The 23,364-nt window shown below is 37.8% G+C and overlaps 1 protein-coding gene and 1 long non-coding RNA gene across 3 annotated transcripts in view; both read right to left on the reverse strand.

Annotated features, from left to right (window-relative positions):
• LOC125240708 (insulin-like growth factor 2 mRNA-binding protein 1) overlaps positions 1 to 1,862 on the reverse strand; it is a 92,265-nt gene extending 90,403 nt beyond the window's left edge. For both annotated transcript variants that reach the window (XM_048148733.1, XM_048148729.1), the window contains exon 1: positions 1,641 to 1,862. In XM_048148733.1, coding sequence (XP_048004690.1) covers positions 1,641 to 1,699 — 59 coding nt within the window. In that variant the 5' untranslated portion in view covers positions 1,700 to 1,862. The remainder of the gene's footprint in view (positions 1 to 1,640) is intronic.
• Positions 1,863 to 10,729: 8,867 nt separating this feature from the next.
• LOC125240710 lies at positions 10,730 to 21,670 on the reverse strand. Its single transcript, XR_007178659.1, has 3 exons — positions 21,572 to 21,670; positions 19,629 to 19,686; positions 10,730 to 10,811 (listed from the first exon to the last, which is right to left on the reverse strand). It is a non-coding gene; the product is annotated as an uncharacterized LOC125240710 (long non-coding RNA).
• Positions 21,671 to 23,364: the final 1,694 nt, after the last annotated feature.

Genomic DNA, 23,364 nt, shown 5'->3' on the forward strand with positions numbered 1-23,364 from the left:
AAGCGAGTGGTTCGAAAATAGAATTCTTAATTTGGCGAGTTTTTCAACACACGAGAAGTAAATAACATTTACCATGTGTAACACAAAACTTTACCCCTCACTATAGCGAGGACAGTACAATACAACGCAAAAACCGCGTTTATCGCTGCTTCCAGTAGTTCCACAGGTGGTAAATCATCTTCCTCATTAGATCCACCTACTTTTCACTTTTATCAATTTTAAAGCAGAAAATTTGGCTATATTCAAGGTCAAATTGTAGTTCTGGAAATACCATTTGAACGTTTACTTAAAGTAAACTGGAAATATAATTTGAACGTTTACATAAAGTAAACGTTCAAATTATATTTCCGAACTACACTTTATCCACTAGTGGATAAAATGCGTTTTCACCCGCTCGCATTGAAGGATAAAACACTTGTTTTTTGTGCTAGTGAGGGGAAAAATACAAATCTTACTGCAGGCATTATCCATCTACATTCTACATACACCTATGTGATTTATTTTTATACTCTGGCGAAAAAAAACCCTAAATATCGTTTTTAAGAATGTTGATATCTGTCAGTAGCGTCATGTTATGTTAGCTAGTTGTATTACCAGAAAACATGAATGTGGTATTAGAACTACATATTAAGGGCCACTTGCACCAACGTGAATGGTGGGTTAACTCGAGGGATAACCCAAACCCACCATTTTATATGGAATTTGACAGATGACAGCCCACTAACCCTGAATTAAGTGGTTGGTGCAAGTGGGCCTAAGAGTATTTATTCTATTCGTCGACTTTAATCTGTCAATTAGGACACCACAGACTAAACTATGCTAACTTTTCAGTGTTGAATAGTCTTTGACACTTAGGTCCAGTCGCATCAACCAAATTTGACAGACACATCATCGTCACGCAGCAGAGGTCTATGGAACTTCCCATAGAATAAAATTTAACCAACGCTTTAACGGAGACAGACGGTTTGGTGCAACCGGCCCTTAGTCAACTATAATATTTCATTAGTTTACTTTAGTTAACTGTAATAATTGCAAAAATAGAACTTCATACATTCTATACTAATTTGCTTTGATTTTTTTTGTCTATGCGTTATCTACCAATCAGAGACAGGAGCGAAAGTGAAAGGGTGTAAAGTTAAAGTTTAAATTAGGTTAACATTTAATTAAACGTACAAGGTGTGTATTGATTTAACGTGGATTTAACTTATCAGCTTAGCACTGTAATGACAACCGAGCCCAGTTTGTTTAATAGTAAACCTAACCTACCTAACAGCAAACCGGCTACGAGGCAGTAGGTAGATACCGGTACGTTTCCCTACTCGTTTATGCTAAGACATTTGTATAATAGTAATACCCATAAGATAAGAATACAAGAGGTACACAGTACACGACTTGGTGAAGGTGTTAAACATATTTACAAAAAAGTGTAAGGTAGCTAGGTACATTCATCATTACATAATAATAGGAATGTGTTTCTGTTGATCGTGTAAGGTACGAATTAAAGCTTTGCATCGATTCAACATTTAAATAATAAATCATAACAGTAGCTAGCGATTTAAATAAATATCTTACCGATAACTTTTTCATATAACACAAATAATTAAAGGGCGCGCGAAATATTTTTATTAAATGAGACTCACCTATCATCATACGTTGGGGAAGCTTCCCCTGAAGCACCTTGGGACAAGTCGCCGTCCATCTCGGAATATTTGTCAATCAGGTTGAAAGGGTTGGTTGTAAACAATACAAGAAAGCAGAGCGCTCGCGGTGAGAACCGGTGCGCGTGAAGCGTGCACTACGCGGAACTACGGAATGCGGTGAGGAGCGGAGCGAACGAAGTGCTGTGCGCTTTCCGCAGTACTCCGGCCAACTACGAACGAAAATTGTACCGAAGCGAAAGAGCGCGGAGTGAACGAACTACGGGCGGGGGCGGGGGCGGGGGCGGCAGGGGCGACGAGGCGATGGCGCCAGGGTTGTCACATGCTGCCATTCTGACTGACAGCGAATCGCTAATGTCGCCATACTCGCCATGGCCATACCGTTAACGGATTGGACCTCGAAAAGTCGCTATTTTTACTAAAATGGCACATATGCAATTATTTAAAAAAGTGTAAACAAACCGGACCCGTAAAATTTGACAGATCCATGGGTTGTGCAACTTGTGCACCTTGTAAGGTTAACCTGTGAAATCCCGATGGCACAGATATGTGCCGTAAATAATTTTACCAGGTTTCCCGCGTCCTTGAAAATCCTAGTTTCCGTCAACTCCCAGTGGCGCACATATGTGTCCGCGAATTCGTACACCTATGTTTCCCACGCCACAAATTTGTGCCCGAATATCTCATTCTATTTAAAACTTTATTTCTAAAATTATACGACTCAAATTCCATTGGAATAAGTTTCATTCGATTCCTAATAAAGCTCCGGAAAGAATGGTTCCAAACATCCACTCACTCCCATAGAAACAAAACAAGCCATGACCAGTTAAAGTTGGACCTCCGTGCGTAGAGCAACTTCCGCGTTACCGTGTTGACTTAGTGAATATTACTGGGATTTTGCTTAGCAAACAGTAATAGTTATTTGTTATACAAGGGGGCAAAGTTGTATTTTAACGCCGAGTGTGGAATTGAAAAACGAGCAAGTGAAAGGATTCTATAGTTGAACCACGAGCGAAGCGAGTGGTTCGAGAATAGAATCCTGAACTTGCGAGTTTTTTAACACACGAGAAGTAAAATACATTTGCACCCGAGTGTAACACAAAACTTTTCCCCTCACTATAGCGAGGAAACTACAACGCAAAAAATGCGTTTATCACTGCTTCCAGTAGTTCCACAGGTGGTAAATCATCTTCATTACTATATTCACCTACTTTTATCAATTTTAAAGCAGTTAATTTAACTATATTCAAGGTCAAATTACTTTACCCACTAGTGGACAAAATGCGTTTTTACCCGCTGGTATTAAAGGATAAAACACGTGTTTCCGAGCTAGTGAGGGGAAAAGACTCTTCGCTATGAGACCGTTCGCTGAAACGACTATCGGGACAATGATCGTCGAATCAACATCCCACATGGCGGTTATCTCGTAAGCCAAGTCTAGGTTAAGTATCTATTATTATTACTTCGGTCATTGGTACCGCGGTACAACCAGTTTAAAACAATGTCCGGCGTCGGCTATTTTTACACGTTTTTTGACGACTGCGATGTATGAAGTTAGACCGAGTTTACTTAAATAAAAATAAAACCATGTGTACTAAATATTCTAGCCTTTTATTTATTGGAAAAGTTGGAGCCTATGAGGAAATTGAATAGGGGTTGCTGGGAGGATCCTCTCCAGCAACCCCAACTTCATTTGGCTTTTACTCCTAAAGGGGTACAAATTATTTCAAGTAAGTACTAATTCAGCAGTTTCAGCACCTATTGTGCACTAAATCCTCGTATAATAAAAAAAACCAAAACGCAAAGTACCCCTGGAGAGCATCACGTGAGTTTCATCGTGAAAGAAATGATCTACCTATAAGCCGCATCTAGCGTCTCGCGAGCGTAGCGTCGGGTCAACTGTATGGAAAAATACGTCTTTATTCATGGAAGAATAGCGACAAGTGGAATGTCTTGCCGGTCACGGACACATTAACTTTATCCCGTACAGACACTCGGTATTGTTCACCTTTATGTTACCTGTTTCATTTTCCCGCATAGAATATTTTAAAATCTCGCTTGCTGTTAAATTGCGCTCAACATAATATTTTTAAATAAGGTACATAGTTACCTAGTAAATGTTTTAAGTGAGTTACGCCTTTTGTATAATGTACCTAATTACGTGCTGTACTTAAGTATTGCTAATTGACGACCCTAGCTGAGTTGACGTATCGGCGTGAGGGGCCAGGGGTGGCAGGGCGCCGTGACATGACGGCGTTTCCACGGCAACGGCGCCGCTGACGGAGACGCCCACGCGCCGGCATCGAGCAACCGTAAGCCACGTGGCAAAGGCAAGAGATTTATATACTTGCCTACATCATAGACACATTACAATTTTCTTCTAAACACTAGGTATGATTATTGATTACCTATTAAGGTGCAGTGTAAAGTTAATATGTTTTTCTACTCCCGAACTGTTATTCGTCATTTACAGGGTCGTGCATAGATCTTTAAAACCCTACATAAAAGTCTGTTCCTAAAGCCAACGTCCGCCGGCTTTCAGCGCATGCGCGCAGTATCGAAAAAACTGAAAACGCATTGTTTGGCTTTGTAACCATGGCAACGCATTGTTATAACGATACTGCGCGCGTGCTGAGCTGACAGTGCAAACCTTTGCGTCAAAATAAAGGAAACAGTATGAATTTCACGAAAGTTATTCAAGAAAACTATTAAAAACTAAGTGCATAGTCGTAGAAAAAGTATTGTATGCAACGGTGTTTAACTGAGTCAAAAAATACTCGTCCGAAAATTGTTACCCACGCCACTCGTCTTTTTTGACCCCCTTTAAACGCCTGTTGCATAAAATACTATAATTAGTTCCTGGCGCCTGTAGTAGTAGAAGTAGTTCCTATACTCCGAACCAACTTATGATAGTTAAAATAATCTCGTGTTTCTCACAATTATTATGTGTAAGAGTTGACTATAATTATTAGGTATACCGCCATCTCTCGGTGAATTCGCTAATTTGCGCGACCTGCATATGTTGGTTTTTCAGAGATAATTCTTTATAATGCTTAATGTAACCTATTTGGACAATTTTTACTTTAATTAATGGATATTTTTTACGTATGATCTTGTATTAATTTGAAGTACGATATACATCTGCAAGAGTGATTAAATTGAAAGATAAAATCTGAAAAGTTTTTTTTAATAAAAAAAAATCCAGTTTACAGACAATTAGTTCCTGTAATATTTAGACTTAGACAAGTAACTAGGTCAAGTGAGGTATCGTTAGAAAGAGCTCAAACTGTACATATCAAAACTATTTTTTATATTTTTTTGGTTTAGGTAAAAAAATGTTTATTGAAGGAAAATGTAAATTTATGAAATTTTTACCAAACATGCCTATTTTAATGAATATTACAGGAAAAATAAAATCTTACACGTGTCTTGAAAAGTTTTTTTTTAATTTATAAAAAACCTTTCAGATTTACATTTTCAATTTCAACACCCTTGGGTGTTTATTGTACCTGTATTTTTTAACAAAATAGCAATGAAATTACCTGCTTTCAAATAGAGGCAAAATGGTTACAATTGGTTCACGCAATAAACAATTATCCCATAAAAATCATCTTCCATACTAGCTCGCGCGCGTATTAGTTTACTCAATTTGCCGATAGATGTCGCTGTACGTTGAACGCTCATTTCCTACATCGCGTTTTTCCTGATATAATGAGGTCGGTTCAGGAGCGTCCTTGCGACATGTCGTAAATTATTGAAGTCGAATAGTCTTCATTTTATTTGGACGTTGTCTAACAATAAAATTGTATATTAAAATATTACTTGTTATGTGGGAAATTGAGTCTTGAGGGATTTAGTCAAGTTTGTAGAGTTCTATGAATAACATTTTGATGACTCAACTATTGAAAGTGTGTACGGAACCCTCGGTGAGCGAGTCCGACTCGCACTTGACCGGTTTTATTTTTTATGTTTGTTCCACGATATCTCCGTCGTCACTGGACCGATTTTGATTTTTTTTGTGATTGAATGTATTTGCATACAGGTTGGTCCCATTTTTATCAGAACCTAGTTCTGATGATGGGATCCCGGAGAAATCGAGGGAACTCGGCTACATCAAAAAAATTCAAAATTCAAAATTCAAAATTATTTATTTTTCAGCAAAGTACACATGCGTAGGGGCCGAATCCTCCTTTTAAGTTTAAAACTTGTATTAGGAGGTATTCGCTCTTTCATACAGGGTTATCCCTAACATGGGGGTGAAAGCTTGGATAGTATATAATATAATAGTTTGTTGAGTATGACAGCGAGTCCGAAGGGTTTTGGTCAGACCCTCGGACCAATAATGTATTCTGGCGCCACGGTTCACGACGAAATACACTGGTGAGGAAAAGTATTCGACTAGGTGCGCGGCAACCAATGAGAATGTTCGACCAGGGCGGGCCGGCCGGGCCGGCTGAATGGGGCGCCGCGCCTGCGCCGGCGTATCGATCGCCCGGCCACGTGGGTGCGCCCGTGCCCCGGGCGCCGGGTGCCGGTCGCGCCGGCCGCCGCGTGCCCACGTGGCCCGGGCTCGCCGGCAACATCTCCCGACTCACCCCAAGCGTTCAACAATCCTAACCTCACATAGCTTGGCCCGGCCCAACTCCACGCCTATCTTTGGTACTCGCATATTATTTCTTCATTTATTTTCTTGTTAGTTTTATTTATTGAAGACCTAACTATTAAGTAGGTCCATTATTTCCAAAAGCGAAAAAAATATTACCAATGACTAGATACAGTAGGTACATTAACATGCAACAAGAGATTATATGGTATATCCCTTTATTCCCTTTTCTTTCAATTCGAATTATTTTTTCGTTTTCATACATAACAATTAACAATGAATCATTAAGATTAGTGTGAGTGCGAGAGAACTTTAAGAAAGTACGATTAAAAAAGTAGATTTAAAGAAGTAATTTTATCTATATAATACAACTAACGTGAAGGATTGATAATAAATAGTTATTTATTTTACAAGGGGGCAAAGTAGTTGCCAATATTGATACCCGAGCAAGCTAAGGATTCCAATATTGAACCGCGAGCGTAGCGAGCAACGACAACGTACTAGGGCTTCCAAATACCGGACCTTATCCAATACCGGTATTCATTCCGGTATCGGGGATCCCGGTATTGAAGTAGCGAAAATATAAAAACCAATTAATTTGCTTAAAATAACAAATTTTATTCAAAATCTGGTTTGTTATTTTTCATGAGTGTTATACTACAGCGAAATCTTGCCAATCTGACTTAGTGATGGGTCAAATCGAATACATTTCGAATTTCATATGTTTCGATTTCAACTCAAAACGGTTCGCAAACTTATGTGGCCAAGTCGGTTCAACTTCTATAGTTTATAAGTATATATAGTTCAAAGGGCTACGCCCCGTGCTCTTTATTTTTGTTAAGAGTAGGACTGAGGACGTAGTATAAAAGCAAGCGGCGAAGAGCGCCAGATCTCTACTCAGGTGATTCTGTAGGGTTACCCTCATCTGGCAGAATAATTTTAATCAGAAACACTCTTTGCATAACATGTTCCGCAGAAGCACTATCGATCGAATGGTCATTTTGCAGGAAACTTGGTTGGCATTATTACTACAACCCTCGCATAAGACACATTTGGCAGAACATTGTTTTACAGAACATTACTCGATTTTGATTTAGCATAGTTTTATATACCATAATAATCGTATAGCATACTATGACATGAGCAGAATTATTACACGCTATCAAAAAGGAAATACTGCCCCAGAGTCACCGTTAGGTGCGACGATGAGCGAAATGAGGAGAAGTGTTAGGTATCTTGATCCCCAACACATCCAACTCGCTATCAAAAAGCAAACTGCAACATTATGCAGCCTGAATATTATGCACAAATATTATCTGCGAAAGTATTATTCGACTAGAAAACTATTATGCACATCAACATTATGACAACAGACAATTCGGTATTACAAAAATCTGCGAAATGATTTATGCCCAAGCATATTCTGCGTAAGATGTTTCTGCCAATCGTGACTTCTCCCAAGAACTTTTATACCAATCAAATATATGCGAAAAAAGATTCTGCAAGACAATAAGTAGTGAACCGATTCTGTGAGTTAGATATCGCTGCCAGATCTCACATTTCGCAAGAAGACGCGGCCATCCATAGCAAGCCATGTTTTCTGCCAAATCGTTCTTTAGGCTCGAGCGGAATAGAAAATTGTAGTTCATTTAACTATAATAAATCACTTTAGTAAATAACAAGACACATCATTTGAACTTAGACACAGACTTTTGAAACTAGAACATAAGATGTTTTTTTTTTTTCAATATCTGTGGTTTTTTGTAATCAATATCTGTGGTACAATTTAGTGGTATTTTTGTTTTTCGTGGCACTAGAGGCGCTAAAGCACTAATAAAATAAAACCGTCAAATCATTGAACAATTAGCTAAAAAAGCTAAATTGTCCCACATACATAATTTTACTATAAATCACATTAAGAAATAATCATGATAATCAAAATCAAGAAGATTACTTCGCGGAATAGGAACACTTAATCTACGGATTAGAAAAGTAATTTTCTTGATTTTGATAGTTCAGATTTCCCAATTTCGTTACTGTAGGGAATATTACCGCAAAGTTTTGCGCTAGAGTTCAACACATTAACGCACATGCACAGTAAACCATAGAGTAGCTACGTTACGAGGGGCGTTTAATAAGTAATGATAATCAGTATTAAAACATAAGAATGTAAGTATCCTTATATTTTTATAATTAAAAGTAACTCTTTTGTTATTTATTTACATATTTAATTTTTTCAATTATTACTTTTTTGCCCCCTTTAAAAATTAAAATCTTAACCATAGTCTAAATACCATGTCAGTAAGCACTTCACTTCATTATACTTCAGAGTAGCGATTATATTACAATTTTATTTAAAGGTCGGGTATAAAATATTAATGATCCTTATATTACCTTCAATATTAGGTATGTCACTTGTAGCTTTAAATACACTAACTTGAGCAGAACCCTCGGCAATTTGAGGATTCGGCCCTGTCGACTGCCATTTTGAAGGCCAAAAACATTATTATTTGTTTATTTAAAATGTTCTTATTGTAACTAATCATTTTTTTAATATTAAAATGATTGTATGTTCTTCTTTAATACTAACGTAATTTTGTTTCCAATCTATATTCTCAATTTTCGTGATAATCTGTAAAAATCTTGAACATGACCCAAAACAGCACCTAGATTTTTTTGGATACCATACCGTTTGAAAATGTATCTATACGAACTTTTTTATTGCTGTTACTAACAAAGGATAAACCCAGCTTTAATTTAAAGTATGATTATTTTTGATATTCATGTCAGAAATGAACTCACGACATGTCAAATATTCATGAAAACATGCTCTTATTTTACTGAAAATTTTCATCCCCCACCTTGTGTCAATTATTTACATATCAAAGAAAAACAAATGAAAGTAGTAAAAATTTGAATTATGCAATTTCACTTTAATGAGTACTGCTACATGGACAAGTTAAGAAAAATTAAATCAAGATACAGGAACATATCCATTCTCATTACTTTTTGAACGTCCCTCGTATACGTTAGTTCATATGCAATTCTTTATAAAATGTTATATCTATGATAGAGATGCATAAGGGCGATTTTTTTACAGAGGGTCTGTGGTCTGTGGCCTGTTGCAAATACGTTTGACGTGTTGCTTCTGTGTCACACTTACGTGCGAATTCACAAGTGCGGCAAATGTGTCAAAAAAGGTTCGCGACAGGCCCTCCTCAATGAATGCTTTCGATACGTATCTTTATCTATGTAATCATCGAAAAAAGTATCATTTTCATACAAATATTGTAAAAATACCAAACAGAGAATATGTCAAATCAAGAAACGAGAGCAAGAAGCAAGATTTACGCGTGTAGCGACCATAATGATGCAGAAATTTAACGTTTTTGACGAGTAATTTACGTTCATTTGGCAAAATTTCTTAGTTTCTAAAAATACCGGGATCCCGGTATTACTAAATTAAATACCGGTATTGAAATGTGGCCAAAAAAAAGGCGGGATCCCGGTATTGGAAGCCCTACAACGTACAACGTTCAAGACAACGTACTTCTAAAACGTACAACGTACGTATAAAATCAGTACAATAAATAACATGTGAAGTTTAGGTAGGTAAGTACATTATAAAATAAACCTATGGAAACGGATTAAGTACTCGTATATCGCGTATAATGAATTTACAATTCATCCATTCATTTTCCATAGTTTTATTTCATGTGAGTAACTATCGCGGTAACCGAAGATAATATTAAAATTAACTTATTGTGATATTGTATGTGTACTGAAAGCAAAATACAGATTTATCTCTAAACACATTTGTCACATTTCCACACCCGCGCTTTCTACCGCTAACGTAGAAAATGGTAATGTAGAAATCCTCTCTAAATCGAAACGCAAACTTAAAATTGGAAGCATGTGGGTAGAAATACAAAGGCCGCGGTGCATTTTAAAGGCGATGTATACTATATAGTGCAGAAGGGCGATCACAAGGCAGATAAGGGCGTCAATACGCTGCAAGTGCTGCAACCGTACCGCCGCGCTCCGGCTACCCTTTCACGCTTTCCGTCTACCGCTACTAGGCGTTATAAAATCAAAAAAATCCCCTAGTACTACCGACGAGTATACATTGCTGAGGGTTCTTAGAAATTTCTCTCGACTTAATAAAGAGTTTGCTAATAGATCTAATAATAGGTGTTCCTAACAACTTAGTTTTATCTGTGGTTCAGTTCAAATACTTAGGTAAAATTGCTCCTTGAAACTAAATAAAATTGACAAGTTACTCTTACTTATTTTTAGATACTTACCTGAGGAGGAGCAGTGCAACGCAACCACTCAACCACCTGTTAAAGTAACCTGTAGAATATAGGTAACAGTCAGTGTCGGTCCGCCGTGACGTACTTAGGTGGGAACAGGCTGAATAGGAAGGTATTAGGTTACGTTCACGTTTTTAAATAACATTAAGAACTTACCTCCAGCCGCCTGGTTGACATTCGTTGATGTTATCTTTCAACTGAGTGGCGCTCGAGCTCTGCAGGTTCAGGACATTCACGCTGAAACAAATTAAATATTTAGTAATGTGACAGACGGACAGAGTCGCACAATAAGGAACTGGTCCCACCGCGAGCTAGTAAGCTATGAGCTATCGGCTATAAAAACGAAAACTATAAAAAATTAATCACTCCCGCATAAATGTTATAGTTACTCGTCCAGCGGTGAGCTATCAATATCGCAGTCTCTTTTATTTGCACGGGAGTGCTTATTTTTTGTTCGTTTTTATAGCATGCCGCGAGCTAGTAAGCTCATAGCTTACTAGCTCGCGGTGGGACCAATGCCTTTGCCATCCTTCAATAGCGTTTGTTGTCCGAAATTTGTCTTCGGAACAACAGATTCCCGCCACCGTTACTTTTTTGAACCAAAAGTCTTCGAAAACCGGCAGATAAGGCAGATGGGTAGCTTTTCTTGTCAACCTTCCTCCATACGGTGTTTTGTTTAAGTTAAGCTTTTTAGCTTGTCTCCTTACTGCCCTGCTATAGTGAACCTGGCAGCCGGTTACAATGGCTTGCGGAAATACTGCACGAACGCTGGTTAAAATCGCCAATTCGTAATGACTTTGAATTTGACAAACACAGTTTTTCTTTCAATACGTGAAAGAATCGTAAATACGTCTTCTGTTCCTTATTCGGGAGTAATCCGTATACAACCGGAACAAGATTGATGGTATCATCCGTCGAATTATTATCTAAATGAACCACAAATAATTGACAAAAAGGATGCGGTGCAGCATGGAAAGTTCCGTCTGCGTGATAGGATCCGTCAAGATTTTTTATTAGATCTTTACTCATTTTAGTAGCAAATATTAAAATTTTGTCATGATCACCGTCTTCATATACCAAAAAATCTTGAGCCAATGTACCTACCAGTTATACGTACATCAGCTAATCTGTGGAAACTGAGTTTGTCGGTGTCCAGAAACCTTTTCCTAGCCGCGTACAGTCCATTTTTTATCGTCGAAAACAGTGGGATATACTTAGCAAATCGCTGGCCTTTTCTAATTATCATATTTTCGACGTTACTTTCGTAAATCTGTTGCACAGAGGTCAAATTAGTGCATACTTCTTGTTTCCAGGGCTATAACATTAAGTCTATTTCTCTTTTTACGAAATCAGGTCTGCATTGGTGAGTTTTATTCTCACGCAATACTTTTTTTTTCCTTTAGGATCAATTGTTATTGACGCATAACAATTGCTCCTATCGGTACATCGCCAAAGAGTTGTGCCGTTTTGAATTTTTTCCCCGTGCCCAAATTATACTTGTAGAATCGTACCACGATAAGTTTGCAATGATTTTCACAGCCTCGCCAGTGCAGATGTTATTTTAAACGCCAAACTTTGATGAAATTATGACGTTTACTTAACCCTTGCATAGGCGGGGCTAATGATGTGCCTACGGAAACTTTCCTATGTTGCGAAATGTTCTCAAGTGAAATTTTCGTGAAATTTTCCGAAACATTCTCCAGATCTTGAAACAATGGAAATTTATGAGAATGAAATCCTATCTACGCACAGAAATATTAGAGTAAGTAGCGAGGACAGACATACTACACCACACCGGTTTTGATAACAACCGGTTTTTATAGGTTTGGCTGAGGCTTGATAAAATTCTTAAATTTCAATAAATTCTGCGGAAATTATTCCGAAATATTTCGCGGAATATTTCATTTCGAAAATCTTGCATTATTTTGTGGTAATAATATATCAAAATAACTGCAAAATAGTCTTACTATATTCAATTATACTACGAATAGAGGTTGATTTCATTAGGGCAAACTATATAATTATAGTTAATTGTTAACAATAGTTATTTGTTTTACAAGGGGGCAAACTACTTGTTTAACCGCACGTGCCAATATTGATACTCGAGAAAGCGAAAGATTCCAATATTGAACCGCGAGCGTAGCGAGTGGTTCAAAAATTGGAATCTTGAGCGCTGCAAGGGTTTCAAGGCACGAAGGTTAAACAAACTTTGGCACCGAGTGAAACACAAAATTTTTCACCACATCAACACGACCAAAATACTGACTTTAAAACATCAAACTAAATCACGTCCATCAATCTATTCAATATTTTTGATTCAAAATCATCATTTATCAGTCAGCTTATGACATCAAGTTAAAATTTGTATGAAATAACTTTGCACTCATGTGGATAAAATGCACTTTTGCTATCTGTTTTCGAATAGCAAAAGTAAGCCGAATTTCGAATAGCAGTTGGTGTGGTGAAATTAACTTGTCATATATTTGATAATGTATATAATGTGTCAAAGAGATCAACTAAAGCCATACAGAAGATTTCATTGGTAATATATTGGATCAGTTCTCTGAAGAAAAAAATTTACTCAAGACAGAAAACTGTTCTAAAACCTGTTCATTTTGCTGCATGCCTTCTGAACCCAAATGACAAAGGTCGAATCTTGACCGAAGAAGAATATATAAACGGCTGTCCTGTAACCATCGGAAGTTACAAATCCAGAAGCGTCTCCAGTGAGATCTCAATGAACGAATTTGAAATGCGATTTCTCTAGCTTACTAGCTCGCCAGAGTCTTAAACCCAAATCCTTAACATAGTTTTTTTTTCGTTTGTTTATTTTAAGAAGTAAAGAAGTGCCGTGCACAATGCTTTTGTTGATGTTTAAGTCTGTCGGTTTTTATTTTTGGTTTTATAACATACTTTCTACGATTATTCCATGAAGTTGTTTTATTTAAAGTTCTCGCAATATTCCTGCAATAACTGGACATATAAATTTCCCTAGAAATTATCTATGAAAATTTCGGAAATTTAAGAAATTTATTGAAAATGTTCTCTAACGAAGGAGGATAAATCTTTAGATTGTACATTATAGCATGTATTTGCTAGTTGAAAATATAAATTTTCATGAAGCGTGTCTTTGTTTTGTTATTCTCTGTTTTAAAATACTTTTTAAATTTCCGGGTTTTGAAATGTTCTCGAAAGTTTCGATGGAAATTTTCCTACACTTTTGAAAGTTTCCGCAATTTGCACATCATTAGGCGGGGCTATTAAAATCTATGCAGACTTATCTTTCACGATTCTAACCCTTGTGTAATGCGACAGCCACCTTTGCGACTTTTTGAGAACTGCGGGCCGATTTGAGTCTCACGCGTTTGAATTCAGAAAATTGTCACTGAAAATAATAAGCAAGTCATCGTTTTCAACCGGTATTTTATGCCAAAATCCCGTATGCGCGATTCAAAAATCGCCCTCCTGTCGTCTTGCTCGTCCATGGTAATCAGTACTTTTGTAGATCCTCATGTATTTTTAATAGTTAACGTGTACAATCTTTCAAATCCTCTTGGGCCACTGACACGATGACAATAAGTCACAATCAAAAGTCTGTTTCATTTGACAGCAGAAAATAATATCCAACTAGCCAGTTAGTAGGTACCTATACCATCGATATAAAAAGTACAGGCCCCGTAGCCGAATGGCATTTCTCCGACGCCAAACGAAAGCGATACGCCGCTGGCTCTGTCGCGCCAATACGCAAGCGCGATAGAGATAGATATCTACTAGCGCTTCGTTTCGTGAGCGTTTCGTGAGCGATTGTGCCATTCGGCTAGCCACCCAGGATACATAATCAGCTAAAAAAATGGCCCCTCAAATATGCCTCCCGTACAAATGCGGGTATATTGTCGATTAGTCTTGTTTATACTGCAGAGAGTAACAGTTGTCCGGAATACGAAAATGCTCATGAAAAATTGAATCAGAAAACATGGAAAAAGAATGGAATACATTTCTTTAAGTTATTTCTTTGGATAACATTACAAAATACTCGTCGTAATTCAATGGATTTAAATAAATTATTTTATTAGTTCAAATTAAAGACCGTTAAGGAACAAAAACTAATGAGTCGCGCTATTAGGTCTATATTTAAATATTTTTTTCCCTCACTAGCTCGGAAACACGTGTTTTGTCCTTTAATACCAGCGGGTAAAAACGCATTTTATTCACTAGTGGGTAAAGTAATTTGACCTTGAATAAAGTCAAATTAACTGCTTTAAAATTTATAAAGGTAGGTGAATCTAGTAATAAAGATGATTAACTACCCGTGGAACTACTGGAAGCAGTGATAAGTAAACGCATTTTTTGCGTTGTAGTTTCCTCGCTATAGTGAGGGGAAAAGTTTTGTGTTACACTCGGGTGCAAATATATTTAACTTCTCGTGTGTTAAAAAACTCGCAAGTTCAGGATTCTATTCTCGAACCACTCGCTTCGCTCGTGGTTCAACTATGGAATCCTTTCACTTGCTCGTTTTTCAATTCCACACTCGGCGTTAAAATACAACTTTGCCCCCTTGTATAACAAATAACTATTATATAGAATCAGCGATTGTTAATATACCTAGATGTCTAAAGAGCTCTCAAAAATAACCCCACGAATATTGTGCCATGGTAGGCGGGGCCTCAATATTGTGCCACGGAGCTTGTCAGTGTGCTAATGGCGGCCAGTCGGAACAGTTGTAGTACGGCATATTTAGAATATATGTTTACAAAAAGAATATGCCGTACTGTTTTGTAATATCATGTGCTACTTGTGCTAGTCGTTCCAACAAATACGGAGAAAAATATGGGATTAAGTTTCATGTGTAATTTGGCGAGGATAATAATTATTTCGATTTATTTTGTACGAGCTATTTTTGTATGGGGATGATGTTATGCAATATTTTTAATAGCCAGTGATATTTAAAAACTTTCATTTTTTTGTATAATTTTATTCGAAGCGTTTCTCCCCGGCACTGTTTTACTACTTAGGCGTCATCCATATATTACGTCACAGTGTAAGGGGGGGGGGGGTCATACTAAATGTGACAATCCCTGTTAAAGGGATACAAAAAAGCGTGACATAGGGGGGCGGAGGGGTCCAAAAACCTGAAATTTGGTGTGACGTAATATGTGGATGATCCCTTAACTGCCTACACTATGCCGGTAGATATTACTAAATTCTCATTCCTATGCCACTGAAGAACCATCCCTTAAAGTTAACGGAATTCAATAAAAACAGGGTGTAGATTATCTGTCCATCAAGTCATTCTATTCGAAAAAAACAAACAACATTTGCTGACTCTTTAAGTATGAAGGCGTAAAGTTCAATATGTCAGTGATTGTTTTGACATGAAGTAAGGTTCGAATTCGATGACGTCACTACATTGCTGACAGCGTTTTCGGTGGCCAAAATAAATAAAAAAAAACCGGCCAAGAGCGTGTCGGGCCACGCTCAGTGTAGGGTTCCGTAGTTTTCCGTATTTTTCTCAAAAATTACTGAACCTATCAAGTTCAAAACAATTTTCCTAGAAAGTCTTTATAAAGTTCTACTTTTGTGATTTTTTCCATATTTTTTAAACATATGGTTCAAAAGTTAGAGGGGGGGGGACGCACTTTTTTCCTTTAGGAGCGATTATTTCCGAAATATTATCAAAAAACGGTCTTAGTAAACCCTTATTCATTTTTAAATACCTATCCAACGATATATCACACGTTGGGGTTGGAATGAAAAAAAATATCAGCCCCCACTTTACTTGTAGGGGGGGTACCCTAATAAAACATTTTTTTCCATTTTTTATTTTTGCACTTTGTTGGCGTGATTGATATACATATTGGTACCAAATTTCAGCTTTCTAGTGCTAACGGTTACTGAGATTATCCGCGGACGGACGGACGGACGGACGGACGGACGGACGGACGGACGGACGGACGGACGGACGGACAGACAGACATGGCGAAACTATAAGGGTTCCTAGTTGACTACGGAACCCTAATTACACACATTTTTAATCAAAAATACGTACTCAAAATCTATAAATATTGTTTTTTTATGTCAAATATTACAGAAGACAATCATTTATTGTGCCAAATTCGATATGAGTCTAGTAGCCTATTAAAACTAATAAATTAAAAAAAAATCACAAATATTCCAAATTTCAAGTTAATAGCATTATTAGCAGTTATCGAGATATTTAGTAATGTGACAGACGGACAGAGTCGCACCATAAGTGCGTTTTCACATTATCCGATCCGATATCGGATGTAGGACCGATATCCCATACATTTAAGCCGCCATCTTTGATTTTTGCCTTTGAAATCCTTCCGACATCCGATATCGGATCGGATAATGTGAAAACGCACTAAGGGTTCCTGTTGTACCTTTTTGGTACGGAACCCTAAAAACTGTCGAAATCGGTTAACATTTTATAGATTAATTATCCGTGAAAAACCAACATACTATACAGGTCGCAAAAATTAGTTAGCGAATTCACCGAGAGATGGCGCTATACACAACAATCCTCGGAATAACTTTGAAACATGAAATTATTTTACCATTTGAAAGTTTATAAGTACGGACGGATACGGAACCCTCGGTGGACGAGTCCGACTCGCACTTGGCCGGTTTTTTAGGGTTCCGTAGTCAACTAGGAACCCTTATAATTTCGCCATGTCTGTCTGTCCGTCCGTCCGTCCGTCCGTCCGTCCGTCCGTCCGTCCGTCCGCGGATAATCTCAGTAACCGTTAGCACTAGAAAGCTGAAATTTGGTACCAATCAATCACGCCAACAAAGTGCAAAAATAAAAAATGGAAAAAAAATGTTTTATTAGGGTACCCTCCCTACATGTAAAGTGGGGGCTGATATTTTTTTTCATTCTAACCCCAACGTGTGATATATTTTTGGATAGGTATTAAAAAATGAATAAGGGTTTACTAAGATCGTTTTTTGATAATATTAATATTTTCGGAAATAATCGCTCCTAAAAGAAAAAAAAGTGCGTCCCCCCCCTCTAACTTTTGAACCATATGTTTAAAAAATATAAAAAAAATCACAAATGTAGAACTTTATAAAGACTTTCTAGGAAAATTGTTTTGAACTTGATAGGTTCAGTAGTTTTTGAGAAAAATACGGAAAACTACGGAACCCTACACTGAGCGTGGCCCGACACGCTCTTGGCCGGTTTTTTATTAGATATACCTAGTTTTATAATTTAGTTTTAAATGAATAGTAATTGGATGAGACTAAGGAAGGATTATGTTGTAAATTTGTACAAATATGTAATATCAAAAGCGGGTAGTTCTTTGTTTAGTCTAAAATTTTCCGGGACCTAAGGATAAGTTAGACCGATTTTTCACCCCCAAAAACCCCCACATAACAAATTTCTGCGAAATCGTTAGAGCGGTTTCCGAGATCGTCAGTGTAAATAAATATATATATAAATAAATAAATAAATAAATAAATATACAAGAATTGCTCGTTGAAAAGTATAAGATAGTCCGTAATATTGAATTTTGTGTTCATGAGGTACTCAAAGCGCATTAACCTGTCAAAGGAGATAATGCCTCTGTCATCCCTTGTTTTCTTCTTACATAAAGGATGTACATTACATTAGTCTACAATATAATAGCAGCGTCTTTGGTACAAGACTACTTAGATAAATGATAACGAGTAAAAAATTTCATGAGAACAGAATGATCCCAAACCTAAAACAGTATTTCAGGATTATAGATTAAACTAAAGAAGACTAATTAATTATTTTAAACTTATCACGGCTTGCAAGTTGTTTATTTGAAAGAAAACATGCCCATAAAATCTAACTAAGCCAAGTTAGGAAAAGTCCAGAAGCTTCTCAACCACGAAACCATTGTTTCTGAATTCACAATGGATTGTTACCCATTAATATCAGTAAACACAAGCCGGCAGCTTCTCGGAAATTCATAGTAGAAATATTACAACAGTAGAAGCCGCACCTTCGACTTTTCTCGGCTTTGCATTGATAACCGACCTTCAAGAAGAAACAATAACGAGCTAAGTGTGTGTCGGACCACGTACGCTAGAGGGCTCAGGGTTGCCACACATGAATATGCCGTTCAATATAATTATTTAATATTTTTATAAAAATAAAGTTGTCAGTTGACTGTTCAGCAATAGTGAGTCGGAAACACCGCAAGTTGCTGTGTGAAGCAGAAGATTCTGGAGAAACGCACAGTTGAGGTAAGAATGGCCAAACCATCTAAATCAGATGATCTACGATGATCAATATGGAAATGTCGCATAGGGCGAGGGTGAAAAGGAGCGGCGTAGGATAAATAGCGCCAAAGCGTTAACCCATTTAAGAATACACCACACCAGTAGTAGACAAATCGATCCGCTCTTCGATGGATGGTTCAGAGGAATTAGCCGAGCTGGGTATCCCCACTGTACCTACCCTGCCCACAGATGAGATCAGCATCCCATGTATTGAGTGGACAAACCATAAGGCCTGGGAAGTAAAGGTAGTGGTGGTAGGTAGACGGCGAACCGGCGCGAAAAATTAAGTATCGATCTCTAGGGCACACAGAATTTTTGACGACTTGTTTGACATTAGTTATCCACTAAATATGACCGCAGAATTAAAGACTTTAAGAGTCTGTCTTCAGTAAAGCTTTTTTTTGTTAGCGGAGTTATTGTTAACAAAACCCTTGATATTATATTTGCCATGTTACTGTTTGGCTTGAGTAGTTTCGTGTGCTCTGCCTACCCCTTCATGGGATACAGGCGTGATTGTATGTATGTATTACCTTGGTACAATCAAGTGTAAAAGAGTTAGGTACAGTCACGTACTTTAATTGTCGATTTGATCCACTTGTAAAATCTTAACTATGTCCAGTATAAAATGAGCTAGAAGTGGATCAACAATTGAAGTCCGTGACCGTACTCGAATTCGTCGATTTAAAGGCACGGGGTATATTTATGAGGAACTTTTTTACACTTCACTGTATAGTATACCGTAATTACGAACAGAAAAATATGTTGTGAAGTAAATCTACTGACCTTTTTTTATTAGCTACTGAAGGTTCGACGATCAATGGTAGGCCGCAGTAAGAATACCCTGAAATGAAAGTTAATAGATTAATAAATATGTAAATATACCAACAGGATCGTGAACCCAAACATGTTGTTCATCAACAATGACGATTGAATGTCCCGCCGGGTGTCGCTTAAAACAGATAAGTTTTTTTTCTTTTTTTTTACCGTTTTTTGTTGTGTCTTTCGACTCGACTTTGTCGACTTTTCCCATACCTATAATTTGTACATACATATAATAGGCAGAACACATGAAACTATAGTGCCACTCTTGGCAAATAAGGGATTTGACATTGCAGTGACAATTCGCCTACGCCACAATTTAACCCATAATTTGTATACAAGTATTTGTTGAAATTTAGAATTCTCTTCAGGATGATCTCAATTAATTCACTACATAGTACCTCTACATAGCTGGGCACCGTTAATCAAAAAGTTAACTTCGTTAATCGCTAATCCGTTACTAAAAAAGTTAACTTCGTTAATCGTTAAAGCGATACATTTCGACAAATTTAACGTAAGTTAAAGTTAATCGTTAATCCGTTAACATGTGAAAAAAAATGAACTTTTCTTTAAATATTTAGTTGCATCAGTATCCACTATAACGTATTATATTTCTGTAAAAGGCCGAAGTACAGCTAGCCTATTGAACTCTAGGCTGCACGTGGAAGGCAGTGATCGCCTGAGCTACTGCCAAGAGCTGTGTCAGTTGAGATGCTGGCGGTGAGGGGACTGTTGTGGCACTTTGGGCGGTAGAGGCTAGGGAAGCGAATGTGGTCTTAAATAGAGCTCGAATTTGCTACCCTATCACTACAACAGTCGCCATGGTAAAGCTTAGGATTCACCGAATCAAAGTTAGTAAAAGCAAATCCACGTGTAGAATACTTTTTAGGTAATATTTCGGACTTTTAGCAATCGACATCGGTAAAACCTAGGATTTACCGGCAAATCATAGGATTTGCCGTACTTCGGGCTCTTATAGTCGCGTTCAGAACGTGTTTTTCGCAGCGCAGATGGCGCCTCTGCCCTACTAGGTTAACGATTAACGGACTCGGGAGAAATATAACGGAAGTTAACGAGTCCGTTAACATTTTTTCAAGTTAACTTAAAAGTTAATCCGTTAATCGAAATGTTAACTTCGTTAATTAACGATTAACGGATTAACGAGTTAATGCCCAGCTATGTACCTCTATATAACAAAGTAACTTTCCGCTGCCTGACTGTCTGTTCCTATATGTATATCCTTAATCCTTAGCTCTAAAAGTGAACAGATTTTGATGCGGTTTTTTAACTGACAGAGTGATTGATGCAAGAGACTGTTTGCTGTTAGGTAGCTTCACTGATGTAACATTGTAGGTTACAACTGAGACCTCAAAGGGCGGATATCGTTAGAATGCATACTTTTAGATAAGCGGAATGCTGTAAATGGGATCTTCACACCTCCCCCCGGCTCAAGCCAAGAGGTATTAATAGTATTATTACCTTTTAACCAAACTAATAATGTATATCATACAATACACCAAAGAAAAAGCAATCACGTCCAATGGTGGCTGAGCTGGGAGTCGATTCCGGGTTTTCAGCTTACGCGGCTAGTCTACACAACGCACAGAGAACCTCTGTGACACAACGTCAACTATTGTATTCCAAGCATAGAAGGAAATGCTGATACCACTTGAGGAGTGTCTTCAAAAGGACAAGTCAACAGAGGATATTTTTATCTAAATCTTTATACATTCTCATTTATACATTTTGGACCATTGATTTTCCGGCCAAGGTTTAAAACTCAAATTTCTAACTCGCCCTGTTATTCCGAGGTGGGTTTACGGCTTACTACAAAAAATCAGCTCGGCGCCAAAATTGCTCTGGCAGAGCTAGCAGAATACATATAATAGGTATGAAAGATAATTTACCATGAAGTTTATCGATGGCGCGGTCTGCGGCAGACTGGTCAGGAAAATCGACGAAAGCGTATCCACCTCTCTTGACAGAGATTTCAGCAACAGTCAAATTGTGTTCGGCGAAAAGCTGCCTGACAGCTGCATCGTCTGCCTCCACAGGTAAGTTACCTATGTACAATTTGTTCATCGCTGAAACGTTCTTCAGCTGGTCACTCATTGGAGAAGTTACTTTGAAATCTTGGAAACTAAACACGGTATCCGTCAGAGCTACTGACGAATTCAGCGACACAGTCGAATTTCTTTTGTCTCTCTGTCCAGCTGTCTATGTCGTGTGTCTAAATTTCGAACATTTTTTGAAGTATGTCTAGTTGGCCATGATGACCTTTTTCTCAAAATCAAGGAGGTGTTATGTATTGCTTCATACACACATATCTACAGGGTGTCCCACGGCGATGCCACATGAAGGGAAAGTACCTTAAATATCGTAGATAGCATATTTTGCTGAAAGAAGACTTTATTTTATTTTCAAAACTTAGTAAAAGTGCATTCAATTTTTTTTAATTTTTACTATGAGGACTTATACAGGGTGTATTTTGATAGCGGGTCAGTAAGGCCGGTATGAGATCCCGTAGTCCTACATGAAAATAGTCTAAGGGGACCATACATCAATTTCAAATTGATGAAAAATGGCATTTACAGATTTTGGAAAAAACATACAGGGTGCGAGAAAAAGGGCATTTTTGACAAACTTTTTTTTTGGTGCATTGTCGTGAGTTGACCCCTAAGCAATTATTGATACTGAATAGGAATGGAATCGATTGGCATCATAAAAATACCATGTGGAAAAAAAAATTTTTCATACAAATTGTATGATAAAAGTTTTTCGTGATTTGTGACTTTTCAAGCTGGAAATTTTTTTTTGGTTCCATACAAGCTTTTGATACTGTATAGGAATGGGATCGATTGGCGTCAAAAAAAAAGTTTGTCAATGTAATACCCCATAAAAATAATCTTCCATCTTCCATACTTTAAGCTCGCGCACTACTAATATTATAAACTAGCTTTTGCCCGCGGCTTCGCTCGCGTTGAATTCGTAAATTGCGGAGTGCTCCTTACAAACTTCCACCCCCCATTTTATGGAAGTGGGGGTTTAAAAAGAGACAAAAAGTAGCCTATATCACTCTCCATCCCTTCAACTATCTCCACTTGAAAAATCACGTCAATTCGTCGCTCTGTTTTGCCGTGAAAGACTGACAGACACACACTTTCCCATTTATAATATGAGTATCGAATTGTTTAACTGACATTCCTCTATTCGTACAGTTACCAGCAATAACATGTTAAGCCAAACATTCACGGTACGATTCATCGCTTCGATCGATCGCTTACGATATCTGTTGCGACGGATCGTATATCATACCGTGAACCCCTATTCACGGTACGATATATCTGTACGATCCGTCGCTAGGAACATTACGCGGACGTCCGTCTATTGTGACGGAACAAAACATACAGAGAGCCAGGAGGACGTCCGTGCGCTCGCACGTCCGCGTCCGTCGACCGAAACGGTTATGTGTATTTCCATTGTCCAGATTCCCGTCCGCGGTCGATTTACGACGGACGTCCGCGTAGTGTGTTCCTAGCACTCTTTGGAGTGGAGGACGCAAAAATATGTGACACACGCTCTTAGGGCCCTACACATTAGCATTACACATGCCCTACAATTCGAAGAATAACATTTTATTGCTGGTGACTGTACCATCATACTTTGGGTGATCATAATTCGATATAATAAAATAACGTAG

Source organism: Leguminivora glycinivorella, chromosome Z (genome assembly GCF_023078275.1).
Source record: "Leguminivora glycinivorella isolate SPB_JAAS2020 chromosome Z, LegGlyc_1.1, whole genome shotgun sequence".
Classification (NCBI taxonomy): domain Eukaryota; kingdom Metazoa; phylum Arthropoda; class Insecta; order Lepidoptera; family Tortricidae; genus Leguminivora; species Leguminivora glycinivorella.